The 23,311-nt window shown below is 38.1% G+C and overlaps 2 protein-coding genes across 8 annotated transcripts in view; one reads left to right on the top strand and one right to left on the bottom strand.

Annotated features, from left to right (window-relative positions):
* Window positions 1–2,562, bottom strand: part of SENP6 (SUMO specific peptidase 6) — a 118,097-nt gene extending 115,535 nt beyond the window's left edge. For all 6 annotated transcript variants that reach the window (XM_058734502.1, XM_058734505.1, XM_058734508.1 and 3 more), the window contains exon 1: window positions 2,429–2,562. In XM_058734502.1, coding sequence (XP_058590485.1) covers window positions 2,429–2,480 — 52 coding nt within the window. In that variant the 5' untranslated portion in view covers window positions 2,481–2,562. The remainder of the gene's footprint in view (window positions 1–2,428) is intronic.
* A 596-nt stretch (window positions 2,563–3,158) lies between these two features.
* Window positions 3,159–23,311, top strand: part of FILIP1 (filamin A interacting protein 1) — a 303,731-nt gene continuing 283,578 nt past the window's right edge. For both annotated transcript variants that reach the window (XM_058734498.1, XM_058734499.1), the window contains exons 1-2: window positions 3,159–4,638; window positions 13,457–13,644. The gene's annotated coding sequence lies outside the window, so the exon portion shown is untranslated. The remainder of the gene's footprint in view (window positions 4,639–13,456; window positions 13,645–23,311) is intronic.

The following is a 23,311-nucleotide window of genomic DNA, read 5'->3' as shown; positions in this document are numbered from 1 at the left end:
GCTCTCTATATTCCTGTCTTTATCACACTGCTACCACCTTGTTCCAAGAGTAAGAAATACAATGGTGAAAAAACAAAGTCACTATTTTCACGGAGCTCATATTTTAGTAAGATTGAAAAACAAATTTATCAAGTGATAAGTGTTACAAACAATAAAACAGAATAAGGGAATACCATGGGTTTGTATGTGTGGCAGCGGGACATTTTATGTAGGTCGTCAGGTCTGAGTAGACATGAACAAAGTGAAAAAGGGAACTTTATGAAAACATGGGAGTAAAATTATTCTAGGGGCTTCTGGGTGGCTCAGTCGGTTAAGTGTCCAATTTCAGGTCAGGTCATGATCTCACAGTTGTGGGTTCAAGCCCTGAGTCAAGCTCTGTGCTGACTGTTCAGAGCCTGGAGCCTGCTTCGGATTCTGTCTCTCTCTCTGACCCTCCCCTGCTCGCACTCTGCCTCTCTCTCCCGCTCAAAAATAAACAAACATTAAATTTTTTTTTAAATTATTCTAAATGGATTTTTACTTATTTATTAATGCAGTACAATATATGAAAACCAGATATGAGAAACTGAAATCCTTGCTTTCCCTTATGCTCATATTCTAAACAAGTTACCATTTGCTTTCCTTATGAGAATGTGGAAGACAAGGTGAAACTCAAAATTATTATAACTGTACATTCCTAGACCCTTAAGTTAGATCCAACTAAGACCGATAGCTTGAAATTCACAATCAGCCCAATACTTGTTGGCTGTATTTATGCTCTTTCCATCCTTCCTATGTTCATCTAGTTAGAACTTAAACTGAACCAGAAGCCTATAGAAGTCCAAAAGTTACCTAAGTACAAAAATATAATCAATCATCTGCATACTGAATGTACTAAGTAAGCATCAGTAACAGTAAGACATCTTTGGAGGTTCCAATAGCAAAACAAAAAATAACAGCACACAACACCACCTGTAACACAAATTGCACCACTCTCGGCCTCTAATAGATATCTATTCTGCCCAAACAAGAATGGAGGTAAAACAGAGGTAATATGAAATGAACCCAGAAAAACTTAGAAGCTTTCCACATCTTCCCACTAGGAATCCCATACAAAACTCCCATCACTTTTAAATAAAGGCTGGCTTGCATAGCCATGTAAGTTTTTCTTTTGTTTTTGTTTTTTTTGCTTTGCTATACTCAAGGAAGAATTAAGAAAATTAAGATCTCTTTCCCTATCCACCTCTATTAGGCCCTATTTGTTCAGAGTAATATTGAGGACCTACTGTAGTCCAGGCACTGTTCCAGGTGCTGTTAATAAAACCATAAACAAGGCAATACCTATCCCTCTACACCCTCTTACAGAATACCTACACCACAGTTAAGATATATTTTCTTAATTGAGAAATGTTTCTAATCAATTATTTTTTTAAAGATCGCTTATCTTGTATATGAAAATCAACTTTGTCAAAGTATCCAGCTAATCCTTTTTAACAATCACTGCACAGTAAGCTCATTTTTCTAAACATGTTTATAAACAATTAATATTTAATTTGGAATAAACACTGAACCCATACTCAAATTGAGCAATGCAAACACTCAAGTTCCTGGTCCACAGTCACAACGGATTTATCAGTATTTGAGAGTCCGTATTTATATGGGCAAGGAACCAATATTGTTACCCATTACTACCATTCCCAACAATAACATGCAGCTTTTCTTAAGACTTAGTCCACCTACAACAAATGTTTGGCTTTCCCTCACAAGTGAATAAAAATGGAACCACCCAAACTTTGTCTATTAGCTTTGGTGACCGTCCCCAAATTGACATTGTGAATCTCGTTCTATATTTTCAGATAAATTATGTTATAAAATATCTTTAGCAAAACACTTCGTAAGAACATCAGACATGGCCAGACTTAATCTGAATACTGGATGCAAAAGGAAGCCCGAAGCTCTGCGAAACAGAGCAGAGAGCGTACATGAAACATACCCAAGTAAAACTACCTCTCCCCTCCCTACTTAGGATTGGCCCCCAATTTCACCCAACCTTAGCAATCTGAAACTTTCCATCAACACCAAACAAGATGCGACTGCCATCCGCTCTCATCTTTAGGCCACCACCAAAAGATTTAAAATGTCAAAGACGTAACGCGTGCACTCTCAAGGGACACCCACCAACTCCAGCTCGCAGCGGTATCCACCCGCGCCCTCTCGGCCATGTCCGCCCCCAGCCAAGCTCCTCGCACCGGTGGACTCGAACCCAGCGCGCTCGCAGCACATTCCCTCCCAGCCATCGCCCGGGCAGCTCCCGCCCCCCCCCCCCCTCAGTACCTCTGCCGCCCCCAAACCCACCCTGTGCGAATAACTGAATATCCGGAGACCAGGAGGGCCACACTTCCCTGTATTTCCCCCACCCTATCCCCTGCAAGGGCAGAAATAGGTGTACCTTCCAGAAAAGTAATCTCCCCTGCGCTGCCGCCGCTCTTGCCAGCCGCCATCTTCCTCCTCCCACGCCGCCTCCTTCTTAATCCATGGCCCACACCACCGCCGCGCTTGCCGGGATGAGGGGCCGCGCCGCAGGAGGGTAGCCGCCGCAGGGTTGCGGGCCTAGAACTCGGCCGTCAGGGGGGCGGCGCTCCCACGGCCAGATGGGCCTACACAAAAGCAGGCCAGGCGCTCCCGGGCCTATCCGCGGGCTGGCGGGTGGCAAGGCCCGCGGCCTGGACTTCTCCTCAGGCCCCTCCGGGGGAACGCGAGCGGCGGCGACGGCGACGGCGCTTCCCGGGCCCGGTTCCTCTAGGCCCACGACTCCCCATCCACCGCCTACCCAGGCCGCCTGAGACGCTTTCCCCAGCCGCGGGACCCAGGAAGAGAGGCTGAAGGCGAGCACACAAACACACCTCCCTTCGTCCCGGACCGTAAAATGGCCGCAGCCGCCGCGCCGGGGCGGCGAGGTCTCGGCGACCGTCAGGCGCCCCCAGGCCCTTCGCTCCCTCTGCCGCCGCCGCTACGGCCGTCCGCCCACCCCGCCCAGGCGTGAATGCATCAGCGGAGGCCTTTGCGACTGTCCATGTGGACAGGGGTGGGTCTCCTCTGCCACCGCCTCGCGTCCGTCGCCACAGCAGCTCCAGCCGCCGCCGCTGCCGCTCCTCCCCCACGGGCGCTGGAGCTGCCGCCCGGCTCCCGCCCCCACCGCGACGCCGCCGCCCCCAGCGCCGCTCCCCCTCAGGAGCCCGGGCTCGGCTCGCGGGCAGAACGGTCTGCGGCGCCGCACGGAACACCGACTTGAGGCTCCAGACGCCGTGGCTCTCGGTGGAGCGGGCCCTGCGCGGCGCCGACTCGGCCTGGACGCGTTTCGTCCAAAAAAAGTCTCGACCGCCGAGGGCCCCATGGCAGACCTGGTGTGTGAGCGCTTCTAAGCCAGGCTGGTGATGAGCTTGGGTTCTGTGGCACCACAGTTGCCTAAAAAAAATGTTAGAAGTTCCTTTCTTTGACCAGGCCTTAGAATTTAAACCATAGTCAACTGAAGAGCGTAGGTAGAGTGAAGTAGGGCAACCACATGTTAAGAAAATGATTTGTGGTCTTCATTTTTAAAAGAAGCTTTCAAAATAATTTATCAAGGAAGAGTCTACAGTACATTTTGGATGACAGTGTAAAAAAAAAAAAATCCTGTCATACGTGCCTGAGACTTCAAAACCCATACCCTGCCTTACAAATCAGGCCTTATAATTAATTGCAGGTTATTATATCGTGTTTATTTTCTCTTTTCCTTTTTTTTTTTTGGCTTTTTACAATTATAAAAGTAAGGCATTCATTAACGAAAATCTGGAATACAGGAAAGGGAAGTGATGCCTGGCTCCACCACCAAAACTCAATTCTTTTAGGTGTGTAGTCCTCTAAGCGAACATTTTTCTTAAATCCCTCACTATTCCTCTTTAAAAAACGAAAATTTCTGCTATGTATCATTGAAAATCCAACAGCCACTAAATTGATGCAGAAAAGGTATGATTAAAGTGCAGTCTTTGAGGAATGAACTGCTCTAATTAGTTTGTCCTGTTAGCCAAGGCATAGGCAGAAAATCTTTCCCTTTAAAACTTCTTTTAAAATCTTATCCTAACATGAATAACCTTTCCTGATTTAGTATAAGTAACATAATGAATGTAATTTATTATAATTTGTTGCTTGAGGATGTTGAATGATCCAGTTGTGATGCTCTATGACATAGTCTGTGCCAGTGACAGTATAATACTGAGGTGTGTGAATAACAGGCAGATGTGGGTGACTGGACTCATTTGTACAGACTCCAAAATACAGTTTTAAAAAATAATCTCTCATTTAAAAATAGATGCATACTGGCTTTGAAAATGGAAAAAGGTGTGGGAAGTCAAGGAATGTGGGTGGCCTCTGGAAGCCAGCTTTCAGAAAAGGCAAGGAAATGGATTCTGTTAGAGCTTCCAGAAAGCAAAGCCAACACCTTGATTTTAACTCAGTGAGACAGAACGTCCGGACCACTGACCTTACAGAACTGTAAGATAATAAATTTTTGCTAAGTTGCTAAATTAGTGGTCCTTTGTTGCAGCAGCCGCAGAAAACTAATATACATGGAATGGGAAACAAGGTGGAGTTACATAAAAGACGTCTTTTGAGCAGCCTGAGGTAGGATCTTTAAGACAAAGTCCATTGTTTTGTGTTACAAATTTCAGCTAATGTCTATGGGAACACATAATTCCAACTTTAAAAATGTGGCATCAAAATCACCTGGAAAGGCTTGTTAAAACAGGTTGCTCTACCCCACCCCTAGAGTTTCTGATTCAGCGGGTCTGGAGTGCACCTGAAAATTTGCATTTTTAATAAGTTCCCAAGGTGTTACAACATGCTGCTGATTAGGGGACCACATTATGAAAACCACTAGATTAAACAATCTCTAAATTTCCTTTCAGTTTAATTCCATGAGTCTGTAATTACAAGTGAAATGATCAGTTTCCATGTTAAAGTATAAGATTAAAGATATTTCAGAAATCACTACTCCTCCTTGTGAACATTATCAATTAAAAACTGATAGTATCATGTGACTCTTAAGGTATTCTGGCCTAGAAAAAGATTGAGGATATGTCCCTGAAATATAGCTATATTTAGTATATATGCATATGTATATGTTTAATATATTTACAAATGTAGCCTTTTTTTATATGTACATTTTGAATGATACCCAGGGGTGTTACTAAGAATGCTTTTGAATGGTAGAAATACAAAATGTTAGAATTACAAAACCAATTCTCTGAGTTATACAATCAATTTTTATTACAAGTTTAGCATGTCTTTATTGCTTAAATTTAGCAAATTCTATTAAGATGTAAGCTAACCTGTCATATTTAACACAATTTAATTCTGGCATAAAAGATAAATAGGAAAGTTAGACTAAAGCTTGAATGGATGTGTAATTACAGTAGATAAAAAAAGCTACTTTATTTTTCTAATTATTCCATTAAAAATTTTGGGAAAAAAGGAAAAACAAAGCAGAGATCTGCCACCCAAAATTTTAATTCTAATTCTAAAGCCCTCTCTTTTCTAATAGCATTTTACTTACTTAGTCTGGTCATCCAGTACCAAGTTTAAATTCTAAACCTGGTCTTCCATACTCAACAATGCAAACATCTCATCTCCAACCACAATGGTCAGTGGTATTGACCAAAGGACCCATGTCTGCAAGGCAACACAATCATCCTATGCAAACAGAATTCAGAGGAAAACAGGGTGGAGACTGATGACAGGATCTTTTGGAGGATCCAAGAGCATGAGACCCTCTCCAAAGCTACTCTTCTGCCGAGATTCTTTACTCAGTACACAGTATTGGCATCCACCCAGTTTCACAAACTAGAAACCTAGGAATCATCTTTTACTTGCTTTTTTTAATTAAATCTACATCCTTGAATATATCTTTAGCTTATTTTTTTAAGTTTATTTGTTTATTTTGAGAGAGACAGACAGTGCAAGTGGGGGGAGGGACAGAGAGAGAGGGAGAGAGAGAGAATCCCAAGCAGGCTCAGCACTGCCAGTACGAAGCCTGACGTGCGGCTCGAACCCACGAAACCATGAGATCATGACCTGAGCCGAAACCGAGAGCTGGACACTTAACCGACTGAGCCACCCAGGCACCCCATGTCCTTGAACATATCTTGAATCTATTCACATTTTTTCCAATTCCAATGAGCCCATCCTAGTCTTAGCCAGGGTGGCTCAGCCATACTACTGTAATAACAGCTTCAAACAGGCCATTCCATGGTCTCTCTGCCCACCCTCTAATCCATTTCTCACACAAAAGCTATAATGATCTTAAAAAATAAAAAAAATCAGATCAAAGCACCTTCCCACTAAAACCATTCAAAGGTTTCCTGTTGCTCTTAGGATAAACTCCTAAATCCTTAATCGGTCTACTGGGCCCTCCCTACCTACTTCACCAGCCTCATCTTTAACAGCATTTTCACCTTCTCGGTTAAGCTCCAACCATTTTGTTCTTTCAGTTCCACAAATGCTTCATCTTCTTTTCTACTTTAAAGCCTTTGGACACGTTTTATCCTCCATCTGCAATGCATTTTTTGTCTAAATAGGGACTTGCACCAGTAGAGTAATACATATCTGCTGAATAAAACAACATATTTAAAATAATCTTTGTCAAGGAAAATTCAGAATTGTAGAATTCTAGAACCTGGATTCCTTAGTTACCATCTAATTCAGTCTTCTCAGAAGTCCAGAAAATGTCTTTGCCCAAAGTAACATTGTGGTAAAAAGCTATGATAAATGCCCTAAAAAGGATCAGCAATCCAGATGTGAACCTGGGGCCTAGGTTTGAAGATTACAATGCTGAAGCAACTTGAGCTCTTTCCAGGAGGCCAGGAACTGACTGAAGGAGGACTTGTGTTGGTAATAGATACATAATAACAAAGCTTGCTCTCTGTATTTGGCTACAAAATCTTCTTTTTTTTTTTTTTTTTTTTTTTTTAATTTATTTATTTATTTTTGGGACAGAGAGAGACAGAGCATGAACAGGGGAGGGGCAGAGAGAGAGGGAGACACAGACTCGGAAACAGGCTCCAGGCTCCGAGCCGTCAGCCCAGAGCCTGACGCGGGGCTCGAACTCACGGACCGCGAGATCGTGACCTGGCTGAAGTCGGACGCTTAACCAACTGCGCCACCCAGGCGCCCCCAAAATCTTCTTTTGTATCACAGTTGTATCCTCCATTTTAGCCAGATTTAAAATTCTTCGTATAAAACTATAGTTGACCCTTGACCAACATGGGTTTGAATTGCATGCTTCCACTTATGCATGGAATTTTTTCAATACATAGAACTGTAAATGTATTTCTCTTCTTTATGATTTATAAATAACATTTCCTTGTCTCTGGCTTATTTTATTATAAGAATATTGTATGTAATGCATATAACATACAAAATATGTGTTAATTGACAATGTTGTCAGCAAGACTTTGGTCAAGTTTTAGGGGAATTAAAAGTTATATGCAGATTTCCTATTGCATGAGGGATTGGTGCCTTGGGACCAAGGACCCCTGACTTGTTCAAGGGTCAACTGTATTTGAATAAACTGATTCATATTTTATGCTGGTAGAGCTTAATAATTATTAATAAAATAATGCAGTTTAAATACATATATTTCTTTGAAAACGCAATTATCAATCTTGTTCTTTTAAACACTATACTTAAAAGTACAGCATAGGGGTGCCTGAGTAGCTCAGTTGGTTAAGCCTCCAACTTAGGCTCAAGTCATGATCTTACGGTTCATGAGTTGGAGCCCAAGTCAGGCTCTTTGCTGTCAGTGCAGAGCTCCTTCGGATCCTCTGTCACCTTCTCTCTCTGCCCCTCATTTGCTCACGCACTCTCTCTCTTTCAAAAATAAATAAACATTAAAAAAAGCACAGCATATAGTTAGTCCTTGACTAAATATAAGTTTCAGAAGACAATAGCAGGTTCTGAAAATTATGTCTGGTTGATAGTTTTTGAAGGTCTAAGTGTATTTGTGTCAGATAAAATGAATATAATGAAATGAAAGTCATGTATAATTTTCTGTTATAAGGATGCAAGTTTCTGTTTTTAACATAATTTCTACAATATAATATTCCACTTCACTTTCAACTTGTTGATTGTATTATTTTTGCTCTTGTATAATCCTACCATGCTTCATGGCTTAAGTGAAGCTGAAACTAATATTTTTTTTAAATGTCAATAAATATATCCTTAGAATAACACAAATTTCTTGTAATGGTTCCTACCAGATATCTTTAGTGTCAACATTTATAAATGGACAGTGAAGTTTTCAAGTGACTTTCCTAGACCCTTGGCACTTTTGCTTTCGTGGGTCCCTTCCACAAGAATCACGTTAAAAAAATTTTAAGCTAGGTTTATAGTACTATATATGAAGCTATGTTTTTAAAATTTTTTAAGTTTATTTATTTATTTGAGGGGGGAGGGGCTGAGAGAAATAGGGGGAGAGAGAGAGTCCCAAGCAGGCTCTGTGCTAATGGCACAGAGCCCAATGTGTGTCTTGATCCCATGAATTATGAGATCATAACCTGAGCAGAAATCAAGAGTCAGAGTCTCCACCAACTGAGCCACTTAGGTACCCCAAAACTATATTTCCAATTAAAATGTTTAAGGTAGGTTTTTTTTGCCCCAAAACTGCTTTGGTCTAAAGAGATAATCTAGGCTGGATTGTTATATATTTGTTATCATGATGTTAATTCTTTCTTCTGATTTTAAAAGAACATTAAAACATTTTTCACAAGGCTTTGAAAGTATCATAGGCCACAGGCACTGTGCTTCCTGTGCCTAATGGATGTCAGCTGTGTAGATGACTGCTGGATCCTTTCATGTTCATTACTGGAAATTATCACATGAAAATCATATCTAGCTGAACTCTGAGGCAGTGGTGCTTACACTTTAACATGCATAAAAATCAACTGGACAGCTTGTAAAACAGTTTCCTGGGCCCCATCTCAAACCATCTAATTCAGTAGGTCACCGTGGGGGCCATGAATTTGCATTTCTAATAAGCTCAAAGGTAATGGGGATGTGCTGATCTGACAACCACACTTCAGGAACCAGTGCTTGGAGTAATGTATGTATCTAAATGTTTCGTTTACACAAAGGCAGTGCTCTCAATATGATTTGCTAGGTATATTATCTACATCTCCTAACAGCATTTCTTGACACATAGTAACAAAAACATCTATCGTTTTTTTTGTTTTAGAAGTGGAAACAGACCCAAAAGTTTGAAAACTTTCCCAAGATGACTCAGCTAGGAAAGTCTAAAGCTGGAACTTGAGCCCACATCTATTTAGACTCCAACGTTCATGCTCCCCTATTTTCATTATCATATGGCAGTGATCTCAAAGGTAAAATATAATCATTGGCCTAGAGGCAAAATCTTAAACATGAAATAATGCATAAAAATGGTAGAGAAGTGTATTTATCTAGACTTTCACTGTTGTATTTGCCCTTATTAAAGTTTGCTGATGGCCTTCTTTCCGGCTCTTTATTCCTCAGTTCTTTAAAAAAAATTTTGTTTATGTTTATTTAGTTTTTGAGAGAGACAGAGCACGGGTGGCAGAGGGGCAGAGAGAGAGAGGGAGCCACAGAATCCGAAGTGGGCTCCAGGCTCTGAGCTGTCAGCACAGAGCCTGACACGGGGCTCAAACTCTTGGACCGTGAGGTCATGACCTGAGCTGAAGTCGGACGCTCAACTGACTGAGCCATCCAGGTGCCCCTATTCCTCAGTTCTTATCTCCAGTTAGTAACAGCAAAAGGAATATAGTAATGGCTTGCAACATAACTTTCTGAAAGTGCTGTGCAGTAATGCTAACTTCCAACTAAGGTTGTTTGGGATTTTTCATTTTTCATTAACTTCACTTTGCAATTTAAACTGCTGAACAAGTCAACAAACTTAAATCCTTAAAGCACCAAAAAAATAAGGGTTAGCTTGCACTCAGAGTTTGAAATTTAAACACCTTCACCTTATGAAGTTAAAAATATCATTTTATAAGTAGCTTCCTCATTCATTTTCTTAATATTCTCTCATTATAAACACATGACCTAATCACTTTCTCTTTCTCAGTCTATACATCTGTGTGTGTGTGTGTGCGCGCGTGTGTGTGTGCGTGTGTGTGTGTGTGTGCGCGCGTGTGTGTGTGCGTGTGTGTGTGTGTGTGTTTCCTACTGCTTTTCTTTCTCTGATTCTTTTATTCATCAAGAACACAGTCTAAAACAGATATAGGCTATTTTCTAAGTTATATTTTTTAAGAAAATGCTTTGATGACCTCAAAGTTTACCAAACCTTTGCCCACCACCCTAGTGTAAAGGGGCACAGTGATTTTTACCAATCACACAGACATAATAAGTACTGAAAGATATATTACAAGGATAAAGAAATGATCATATACATCATGGAGCATTCATTTAATGAAATGCTTTGCAGCTATTTAAACCCATGAAATAGATCTGTTTGTACTGATCAGGAAAGTAGCTATGATTAATTAAAAAGAAAAAGCAAATTATAGTTCAATTTCCTTTTCATAAAAATAAATTTATGAATATATATAATAATCTGTGTAGCATAGGGTATTTCAGAGGAAAGTGGTTAGAGGATTGATGTGGAGGACTTTGTCTTCTTTGTTATGGAATTTTATAGGTTTTGGATTATGAGGTAACTTACTTTTTTAGCATTTTTCAGTATTTTCAAATAATTTTAAGCTAATAAATAAAGCCATGTTTTTTAGATATTTCTTGAACCTTCAAAGTTTAACAGTATTGGGGCACTTGGGTGACTCAGTTGGCTAAGAGCTTGACTTCAGCTCAGGTCATGATCTCACAGTTCTTGATTTCAAGTCCCCCATCTGACAGCAGAGAGCCCACTTCAAATCCTCTGTCTCCCTCTCTCTCTTCTCTTCCACCACTTGCTCTCTCTCTCTCTCTCTCAAAAATAAATAGACATTAAAAAAAAAGTTTAACAGTATTATCTAACCATTTTTTAAAATGTTGTTTCTTGAAACAAAAATATGGTCATGGTGGACTTTCCCAGTTTGTATATTTATCCTCATCTGTCAGGCCTTTTCCCATCCTTAAAGTGTTTAAAATTTTAGGTATGAAAACAATACAAATTCAATAATCTTGGAGTTGGGAAGACTATTTTATGTATCAATTATGACAGTTCCAGATTATTACAGTTGATTCCTTTATTTTCTATTTCTAGTATTTGGTTTGTATACATTAGTCTTGAAACCACCATGGAATTAGGTGGAATCAAATGAAGTTGCTGGATTTTTCAAGTAAAAAATGGTCAGATGTTGGGGCACTTGGGTGGCTCAGTCAGTTAAGCGTCTGGCTCAGGTCATGATCTCATGGTTTGTGAATTTGAACCCCACATCAGTCTGTGCACTGACTGTGCAGAGCCTGCTTGGGATTCTCTCTCTGTCTCTGTCTCTCCTTCTCTCTCTGCTTCTCCTCCACTTGTGCATTCTGTTTCTCTCTCTCTCAAAATAAATTTAAAAACTTAAAAATAATTGGTTAGATGTTGGTACTTTCTTATGGCTCTACCTAAAAATCAATAGCTATCCTGAATTAAGTCATATGATATCTTTACCTAGAAAATAATTATGGAAAATTTAGATTTGTCTAAATATTATATTATATACACATGAAAACATAATATTACAAAGCTTGGTTTATTAAAGGTATAGTTTACATGGTGACTACATTAAACCTATAATATAGGCATGTACTACAACCTTGGTTTCAATGTATTAGAAGAGCAAACAGTATGATATTATTAAGAATACATGCCAGCAAATATCCATAATGTGATAAATTGGAGATTTAGGTTCTTTTTTTTTAATGTTTTTAAGGTTCATTTATATCTGAAGGAGAGAGATACAGAGCATGAGTGGGGAGAGGCAGAGAGAGAGAGACACACACAGAATTCAAAGCAGGCTCTGTCAGTACAGAACCCGACACGGAGCCTGAACTCACAAACCATGAGATCATGACCTGAGCCAAAGTTGGATGCCCAACCAACTGAACCACCCAGGTGCCCCGCAGATTTAGGTTCTTATGAAATCATCTCATTTGGGGAGATGGAAGGAGATGTCAGGACTTTAAAGTTTATTTATTTTGAGAGGGGGGGAGCAGCAGAGTGAGAGAGGGAGAGAGAATCCCAAGCAGGGCTTGATCTCATGAACCATGAGAGCATGACCTGAGCCAAAATCAAGAGTTGGGCTTAACCGACTGAGCCACCTAGGTGCCCCAGAGATATCAGGCCTTTAATGAGGAATTACTTAAAAAATGTTTATGATTATTTCCTCTTGGGAAAAAGTCATACTTTAGTAATGTTTTAAATCAGAATATATAGTGAATTAGAAAACATTTTGTATTGTTCAGCATCTTATGCCCATGAAAGTATTTTATTTTCTACATATTACTTTGTAATCCTAAGCAAGATAAACCATTTAGGTATTTGGTTCTATGAATGGGTCTTCACCATGCAAAGGCCCTTGCCTCTTATGTAATAAACTGGACACTGTAGGTCAAGTCCCATTTCTGATAGACAGGAATAGGCTAGGGAGCATTATGTAAAATCAGAACTAAAGCTGCAAACACTAGTGCTGAGACCCTACCTTACTCCTCCAGTCCCTTTTCCCAGAGGGGACTTTGTGCATGACTTCCAATAAGCCATGGTCCTAGGGAGCCATTAACACCATGTCAGTTACCAGTCATATCTAACCTGAAGGGGAGACAATTTGGACTGGGTGAGAGTCTATCCTGAGACCAGGCATGAAAGAAAAGAGGAATAGGAAGTTGATGCAATTTCCTTATTACCTACTGTGATGACTAAATTAGCCTACTTGAAAACAATGTTAAGTACCTGATCTATTTGCTTTAAGTCATGTATATAGGTTAGGCAGCATTTAGTATGGATTTAGAAACTATCTGGAATATGAGGGTCTTAAATCAACTAAGAATATGCGGGCTAACATTCCTAAGACTTTTTTTTTTTAATTGCTGTGATAATGTAAACTCTTCTGCAATACCATAATGGGAGAAAAAGAATCCTGGCGTACTTGATTAAATAAATTCCCTAATGTTGTTGAGATAGTTGACCCATTTAAATAAAACATTATAGGAATCTATCTTTCCTCAAAATGGGTATATATGTATACCTCTGGCAGAGAAATCAAACCAAATGTAAAAGTTAGATACAAAAATAAATTTGTCATTTTCCAGCATCTGGCATGGTGTTGTAGAGATACTCAATAAATATTTGCTAAAGTATTTTATAATTTATGTACTTTTTATCTTTTTGAGTCTGGATATATTTATAGGTTTGGTGGTTTGTATAGCCAAACCTACTGGACTGAAATTTTAGTATGGAATAGTGCACTGTGATGCAAATTTTTTTTTTCTCTTGTAGTAATAGGATCAGCCCTTGAACATGGACTTGGCTTCTCCCCAGTGGCAGACCTGGGACATAACTGTGAGCAAAGAGTACTGGAGAGTACATGCATTCTCACTACTAATATGCACTTTTATTCAACATAGTACTGGAAGCCTTCGCCACAGCAATCAGACAACAAAAAGAAATGAAAGGCATCCAAATTGGTAAGGACGAAGTTAAACTATCACTATTTGTAGATGACATGATACTATATATGGAACACCCTAAGGACTCCACAAAAAAGCTTAAGAACTAATAAATGAATTGAGTTAAGTTGCAAGGTACAAAATTAATATATAGAAATGGTTGCATTTCTATGTACTAATAATAAAGTATCAGAAATAGAAATTGAGACAACATTTCCAAGAAGAATAAAGCACTGAAGAATAAATTTAATCACAGATGTAAAACCTATACTCTGAAAACTGTAAGACATTGGTAAAAGAAATTGAAGATGACACAAATAAGTGGAAAGATATACCTTGCCCATGGATTGGAAGAATTAATGTTTTAAAATGTCCATACTACCAAAGCAATCTACAGATTTAATATAATCTATCGTAAAATGTCAACAACATTTTTCACAGAACTAGAGCAAATAATCCCAAAAGTTATAGGGTACCACAAAAGACCCCAGATAGCCAAAGAGTCTTGAGAAAGAAAAACAAAGCTGGAGGTATCACAATCCCAGATTTTAAGATATACTATAAAGTGGTAGTAATCAAGATAATATGGTATTGGCGCAAAAATAGACACATAGATCAATGGAATATAATAGTCCCAAAAAATGACACTTATATAGTCATTTAATCTACAACAAACGAAGCAAGAATATATAATGGGGTAAAGACAGTCTCTTCAATAAATGGTGCTGAGAAAACTGAACATCTACGTGCAAAATAATGAAACTGGACTACTTTTTTATACCATATACAAAAATAAGCTTAAAATACATTAAAGATTTAAATATCAGACCAGAAACCATAAAAAATTGAAGAAAACAGGCAATAAGCACTTGGGTAGTGGCCTTAACATATATATTTTTGGATCTGCCTCCTAGGCAAGAGCAACAAATGCAAAAATAAGAAAATGGGACCACATCAAACTGAAAAGCTTTTGCACAGTGAAGAAAACCATCAACAAAACAAAAAGGCAATTTGCTGAATGGAAGAAGATATTTGCAAAAGATATAACTGATAAGGGTTATCTATCCAAAATATATAAAGAACTCACACAGCTCAATAAAAACAACCCAAACAATCCAATTAAAAAACGTGCATAGAGGGCGCCTGGGTGGCTCAGTCAGTTGAGCGACTGACTTCAGCTCAGGTCATGATCTCACGGTTTGTGAGTTTGAGCTCCGTGTCAGGCTCTGTGCTGACAGCTCAGAGCCTGGAGCCTGCTTCTGATTCTGCGTCTCCCTCTCTCTCTGCCCCTCCCCCACTCATGCTGTCTCTCTGTCTCAGAAATAAATAAACATTAAAAAATTTTTTAGGGGCGCCTGGGTGGCTCAGTCGGTTGGGCGTCCGACTTCAGCTCAGGTCACGATCTCGCGGTTTGCGAGTTCGAGCCCCGCGTCGGGCTCTGGGCTGATGGCTCAGAGCCTGGAGCCTGCTTCCGATTCTGTGTCTCCCTCTCTCTCTGCCCCTCCCCCGTTCATGCTGTGTTTCTCTCTGTCTCAAAAATAAATAAACGTTAAAAAAAAAAATTTAAAAAAAAATTTTTTTTAAAAATGGTCAGAGGACCTGAATAAACATTTCTCAAAACACACACACACGTGCACACACACACACACACACACACACACACACACACACAAGCATACAGATGGCTAACAGACACATGAAAATACGCGCAACATCACTAATCAATAGGAAAATGCAAATCAATAGCATAATGAGATGTCACCTCAACCTTATTAGAAAGGCTATCACCAAAAAGACAACAAATAAAAAGTGTTGTCAAGGATGTGGAAGCAAAGGAACACTTGTGCATTGTTGGTGGGAATGTAAAATGTCATGACCACTGTGGAAAATAGTATGGAGGTTCCTCAAAAAATCAATAATAGAAATACATGATCCAGCAATTCCACTCTGGATATTTATCCAAAGAATATGAAAAAACACTAACTCAGAAAGATATCTTCACCCCTATGTTCATTGCAGTACTATTTATAATAGTCAAGACATGGAAGCAACATAAGTGTCCATTGATAGAAGAATGGATACAGAATGTGATATATATATATATATATATGTAATATGTATTAATACATATTACATATATATATATTAGGTATATGTTGTATATAATGAAATATTACTCAGCCATAAAAAAAATGAGATCTTGCCATTTGCAACATAAATAGACCTAGAGTGCATTATGCTAATAATGCCTAGAAATAGAGAAAGACAAAGACCATATGATTTCACTTATATGGATTTTTATAATTGAAGTGTAGTTGACATGCAATATTACAGGAATTTCAGGTGTACAACACAACAATTCAACATTTATGTAAAGTATAGCTTGTGTAGTCTTCAGTTTCTTTCAGCAGTATTTTATACTTTTCAGAATACAGGTCTTTCATCTCCTTGGTTACGTTTATTCCTCTCTTTTATTCTTTTTTGTGCCATTGTAAATAGAATTGTTTTCTTTTTTTTTTTAATTTTTTTTAACATTTATTTATTTTTGAGACAGAGAGAGACAGAGCATGAACAAGGGAGGGGCAGAGAGAGAGGGAGACACAGAATCTGAAACAGGCTCCAGGCTCTGAGCTGTCAGCACAGAGCCTGACGCAGGGCTCGAACTCACGGACCGTGAGATCATGACCTGAGCCGAAGTCGGACGCTTAACCGACCAAGCCACCCAGGCGCCCCTAGAATTGTTTTCTTAATTTCTCTTTCTGCTACTTCATTATTAGTGTATCAAAACACAATTAATTTTGTGTATTAATTTTGTACTCTGCAACTTTACTGAATTTGTTTGTTCTTAGAGTTTTTTCATGGAATCTTTAGGGTTTTCTATATATAGTATCATGTGATCTGCAAATAGTGACAGTTTAACTTCTTCCTTACCAATTTGGATGCCTTTCATTTCTTTTTGTTGTCTGATTGCTGTGGCCAGGATTTCTGGTACTATGTTGAATATTAATGGCAAGAATGGACATCTTTGTCTTATTTCTGATCTTAGAGGAAAAGCTCTCAGTTTTTCACCAGTGATTATGGTGTTAGCTAATCAGTTTGTCATATATGCCCCTTATTATGTTGAGATTTTTTATCCTCTACATTCATTTTGTTGAGCATTTTTTATCATAAATGGGTGTGGAATTTTGTTAAATGCTTATTCTGCATATATTGAGATAATCATATATTTTTGTCCTTCATTTTGTTGATGTGATGTATCACATTGATTGATTTGTGAATATTGAACTGTTCTTGCATAAAATCACACTTAATCATGGTGAATAATCCTTGTAATGAATGTATTATTGAATGAGATTTGCTAATATTTTGTTGCAGATTTTTACATCTATGTTCACCAGAGATATTGGCCTATAGTTTTCTTTTTTGTAGTGCTTTTGTCTGGTTTTGGTATCGGGGTAATGCTGGCCTTGTAGACTGTGTTTAGAAGCTTTCCCTCTTTGTTTTTGTCTTTGTTGTTTGTGGTTTTTGTGTGTGTGTGTGTTTTGGAATAGTTTGAGGAGAATAGGCATTAACTTTTCTTTAAATATTTGGTAGAATTCATCTGTGAATACATCTGGTCCTTGACTTTTGTTTGTTGGGAGTTTCTTGGTACCTGATTAAATTTTATTACTAGTAATTGGTTAGTTCAGATATTTTCTATTTTCCTGATTCAGTCTTGGAAGATTGTATATCTCTAGGAATTTATTCATTTCATGGTAGTCTAACCTTTGTATTTCTGTGGTCAGTTGTTACTTCTTTTTGTTCACTTCTGCTTTTTTTTTATGTTCCCTCTTTTTTTCTTGATGAGTCTGGCTAAAAGTTTACCAATTTTGTTTATCTTTTCAAAGAACCAGCTCTTGATTTCATTGATATTTATTTTATTTCATTTTTTAAAGTAGGCTCCATGCCCAATGTGGGGCTTGAACTCATGGCTCTGAGATCAAGAAGCACATGCCCTACCAATTGAGCCAGCCAGGTGCCCCTCATTGATCTCTTCTATTGTTTTTTACTCTCTATTTCATTTATTTCTGGTTTGGTCTTTATTATTTCCCTTCTTCTACCAACTTTGGGCTTTGTTTGTTCTTCTTCTTCTAGTACCTTTAGGTGTAAAGTTAGATTGTTTAAGATTTTTCTTATTTTTTAAAATAAGCCTATATTGCTATGTTTCCCTTATTACTGCTTTTACTGTATTCCAAAGATTTGTGTCTATATTAAAATTTTTTAATGTACCTCTATTTTAATAAAAAACTCATATGTCAGTTTTACCATATGTAGAACAATATCTCCAAGAATAGTTATCTTTAATAGTTTTTGATTGTCACAATCTCAACTATTGACACAGTAGATGCTAAAGCAAAGACATTCTATTCTATTTTAAAATCCAGTTTTTAGGGGCACCTGGATGGCTCGTTTGGTTAAGCATCTGACTCGTAATCTTGGCTCAGGTCATGATCAGGTTGGTGAGTTCAAGCCCTGCATCAGGCTTTGCACTGGCAATATGGAGCCTGCTTGGAATTCTCTCTCTCTCTCTCTCTCTCTGCTCCTACCCCACTTGCTCTTTACCCCTCTCTCTCTCAAAACAAATAAATAAACTTAAAAAAATAAAATCCAGCTTTTATTCTGAAAGTTTAATAAAAGCAAAGGAGATATACTCAACTGACACCAAATTGCTGCAATTTTAAATCAAATAGTACATTCCTCAAGGACATGAAATATTTTTTTTTTTTAATTTTTTTTTTTTTCAACTTTTATTTTTGGGACAGAGAGAGACAGAGCATGAACGGGGGAGGGACAGAGAGAGAGGGAGACACAGAACGGAAACAGGCTCCAGGCTCTGAGCCATCAGCCCAGAGCCTGACGCGGGGCTCGAACTCACGGACCGTGAGATCGTGACCTGGCTGAAGTCGGACGCTTAACCGACTGCGCCACCCAGGCGCCCCATGAAATATTTTTAAAGATTTCTTTATGTATCCCATAGTGTAGTGTCTTGAACATAGAAGATATTTAATAAGTAGTTTTTTCATCTGAATTGATGAACCAAAGATTCTAGCATTAAGATACCAGTAGACTCTAAATACCCACTTTACTTTTAAGCTTGCTGTTAATAAAGATGAGATTTATATCTAATATGCAGCTACTTAGATCATGTTTCCTTTGTTACTCAGCCTGACCCAAACAACTCAATAGATAGTCAGATTTTTCAGATATTTCTAAACTTTTTAATGCAATTTTAACCTTTAGTCACTAAAATTAAACTCCTAATCACAAAATTGTTTTTATTTATTTATTTATTTAAACAGAGAGAGACTGAGAGAGCACAAGTGGGGCAGAGGAGCAGAGATAGCGAGAGAAAAAGAGAGAGAGAGAATCTCAAGCAGGCTCCATGCTCAGCGTGGAGCCCTACCAGGGCTCAACCCCATGACCCTGGGTTCATGACCTGAGCTGAAATCAAGAGTCAGATGCTCAACCACGTGAGCTATCAAGGTGCCTCCACAAAATTATTTTAAATATGTGGTATGTCCATGAAACAAATTCAGAGGAATCCTAAAACATGATGCATATTATTCTGACTTCAAATACTAACTACCTTGTTTGTCTGCCTTCTTGTATGTGTATTTGTATTTATGTTTATGTTGTATTTATTATAATTCAATCTTTGTTTTTTTTTTTTTAAATCAGCCATACTTCTTACTTAATGTGTGCTACTCATGAGCTTTAAACACACAAAAATGCTAGAATCCCTTATGAAACTTTCCTCTATCCATATCAGACTATTAGAGATGACATATAGGCTTACCTTGGAGATACTGTGGTTTTAGTTCCAGACCACCATGGTAAAGTGAACATTACAATAAAGCAAGTCAAATGAAATTTTTGGTTTCCCAGTACATATAAAAGTCATGTTTATAATATAGCCCATTAAATGTGCAACAGCATTATGTCTAAAACAATATATACATACCTTAATTAAAAATACCTTACTGCTAAAAAATGCTAACCATCATCTGAGCTTTCAGTGAGATACTTGCAATCTTTTGCTAGTAGAGGGTCTTGCCTTGATGTTGATGGCTGCTGAATGATCAGGGTGCTGATTGTTGAACAATGGGTTAGCTGTGGCGATTTCTTAAAATAAGACATCAATAAAGTTTGCCATATGTATTAACTTTTCCTTTCATGGACACTTTCTTTGTAGCATGCAATGCTGTTTGATAGCATTTTACTCACAGTAGAATTTCTTTCAGAATTAGAGTCAATCTTCTCAAACCCTGCTGCTGCTTTATCAACTAAGTTTATGTAATATTCTAAATTCTTTGGACAAACCTTCATCCATCTCAAGAATCTACTTTCTTTGCTCATCCATATGAAGCAACTCCTCATCCATTTGAATTTGATCATGAGATTGCAGCAATTCAGTCATATCCTCAGGCTCCACATTAAATTCTAGTTCTCTTACTATTTCTACCACATCTACAGTTACTTCCTCCACTGAAGTCTTTAACCTCTCAAAGTCATCCATGAGGATTGGAATCAACTTCTTCCAAACCCCTGTTACTGTTGATACTTTGACCTCCTTCAATGTATTCACAATGGTTCTTAATGGGGTTTAGAATGGTGAATCTTATCCAGAAGTTTTTCAGTTTACTTTGCCCATATCCATCAGAGAAAGTACTGTCAATGGTAGCTACAGTCTTAAGAAATGTATTTCTTAAATAATAAAACTTGAGAGTTGGAATGACTCCTTGATCCATGGGCTGCAGAGTGGATGTTTTGTTAGGCATGAAAACAAAATGAATCTCACTGTACTTTTCCATTAGAGCTGTTGGGTGGCCAGGTACATTGTCAATAAGCAGTCATATTGCTGTTTTGCTTTCTTATCATTCATTTGTTCACTGGAATAGCACTTTTAATTTCCTTCAAGAATTTTTTCCTTTGCATTTACTACTTGGCTAATTGGTACAAGAGACCTAGCTTTTGACATGCCTTCCCCTCTAAGCTTAATCATTTCTAGCTTTTGACTTAAAGTGAGAGATGTGAGATTCTTCTTTCACTTGAACACTTAGAGGCCATTGTAGGGTTATTAATTGACCTAATTTCAATATGTGTCTCAGGGAATAGGGAGGCCCAAGGATAGGGAGAGAGATGGGGGAACAGCCAATTGGTAGGGCAGTCAGAACATACAGTTATCAATTAAGCTCACTGTCTTATATGGTTGCAGTTTGTGGCTTGCCATCAATTAAAATAGTAACATCAAAGATAATGGATCACAGATCACCATAACAAATATAATAATAATGACAAAGTTCAAAATGTTGTGAGAATTACTGAAATGTGACACAGAGACATGAAGTGAGCAAATGCTATCATAAGAACATTGCCAGTAGATTTGCTTAATGGGGGGTTGCCATAAACCTTCAAATTGTAAAAAAACTGAAGTAGCTGTGAAGTGCAATAAGGTGAAGGGCAGTAAAATGAGGTACGCTTGTAGTAGTAAATCAAAGCCTTTTGGTATTTTGAAATACCAAAGTTAGATGGCTTGAAACTAAAGCCTTTATATGATTAAGTCCCTGATGAAATGTGTCACATGCTAAGATGATTCACAATGCACATACACATGTATAAACAAACATCAAATATTCTTTAGACACAAGGCTGTTTGGATTATTAATAGTAACTGGTGTGATGTTTATTACTAATGTAGTTAATGTGATCAATGTTACTGTGATCATTTTCTTATGTATTTATGGTTGATTACAGTAATAGATGATCAACTTTCCATGTATGAAGAATATGCTTTGGTTGGGAGATGTCAGGATGACCTCACCAAACATGAAATTTCTTTAAAGAAATAATCTTACCATTTGCTAACATGTGAATGGGATCTGTTATTATTATTGACTAATATTCCACATCTATGAATTTAAAATCAATATTCAGTAATTTCTTGATGATCATAACAGCATTAGACATTTGTTCCTTTGTGATACTTTGCTTCAATACCTCTGTAGCAATGTTTGGCCCATACTGACTAGCACTAAATTCTGATAAATTACTGCAGACTAGGATGTGGTGGTCTCTCTTCTCTAGAGTTCTTGAACTTCAGTAATCACAGCTCTCAAAATAACTGGTTTACTCTAGTCAAGCATATAATAGACTAGTGTGTGTATGTGTGTGTGTGTGTGTGTGCACGCACATATATGCATACTAAAAGATCACTTTATTTTTAAAACATCAGTGTTTCTATCAGCTGGAGTACTTGTGTCTGTTATCTAGCATCCATTTGCTGGGCCCAAGTAACCAAGAAATCACACAATGTTGTTTGATAAGTATGAGAGCAGAGTAAAGGGAGTTTGGTGATTTGGAGAGATTTTTCATCCACACTGTGGTGAATACAGTTGAAGGAGCCTGTCTTCACTATCAAACATACCTTTTCCAGCCACTGCACTTTTATCTACCATGTACACAGTTCCCTTTGCTAGGTAAAAATTTTGTGGTTTCTTTTCTTTTTTTTCTCCTTAAAGTTTATTTATTTATTTTTGAGAGAGAACATGAGTGAGGGAGGGGCAGAGAGAGAGGATCCCAGGCAGTCTCTCTGCACTGTCAGTGTGGAGCCAGACATGGGGCTTGAACTCACAAATTGTGAGATCATGACCTGAGCCGAAATCAAGAGCTGGACACTTAACCGATGGAGCCACCCAGGCACCCCTAGTGCTGCTTTTCAATTCTGCTTTCTATATTTGATAGGCATTCTAATAAAAAAAATCACTGACATTGCTTTACTAATTCAGAATTTAATGTATGTTTATAACAATAGTGAAGCAATAGGAAACCCATGTGGTTCAGTGTAGGAGTGGTTACATTTAAAGCACAGCTCCAAAGGAAATTCCAATCTTGATTCATGTCTCTCTCAGAAGTTTAAAGGGGTCCAATTTCTTAGCTCAGGGAAACTTATTAAATCTCTTGTTGTCCGCTCCTATTTTCAGTGCTTTGAAATTCCTAGGAATCTCTCACTTCCTACTCTAAAAGAATGTTTTCAGTCTCTGACTGTTACTTTCCTTCCTACTTTTAGATCACCATGCCACGTGTTCCCAGAAGCATGCAGTACCCTGAGAACAGTGGTTCTTTTCAGGCCTTTTCCATTCTTAAAGAAGGAAGTACAAAGCTTAATTAAGTAGGCAGTACCTGAAAGATTTGTGGAAGCAGTTGGGGGAAAAAGAAAGAAATAAGCTATGTATTCCCTATGTTAATAATTTTAATCTTGTCATATACAGGACAATAAGAGAGCCCCCTTTATTTATGAGGATAATGGAAACCACCTTGATATTAGAATATGTAATGTGATTATTTATATTCATAGAAGTGCACCTGCCTGAACTAAATAGTCTATCATTTTCCTCAATTACCAGTTAGGGTCTCTCCTTAGATAATGGTCTTCTAACCAGTATCTTTTAATTTTGATTGCTGAGGAACTTGGTATGCTTCAATAGCCTGAAGAAAGAGCATTGCACAAATTACGTCCCTCCCATTCACATACCATAATAATGATTGTATCCTTTGGATACAAGGCTGGGAAAGATAATTATATCTTGTTTATATGTTTAATATTGTTTAAAAATTATTTCTTAATATTTTTTCAAAATATTTTCAT

This window comes from Neofelis nebulosa, chromosome 6 (genome assembly GCF_028018385.1).
Source record: "Neofelis nebulosa isolate mNeoNeb1 chromosome 6, mNeoNeb1.pri, whole genome shotgun sequence".
Lineage (NCBI taxonomy): Eukaryota > Metazoa > Chordata > Mammalia > Carnivora > Felidae > Neofelis > Neofelis nebulosa.
Note: the sequence above shows the minus strand (reverse complement) of the source record. Positions and strands in the feature narration are given on the sequence as shown.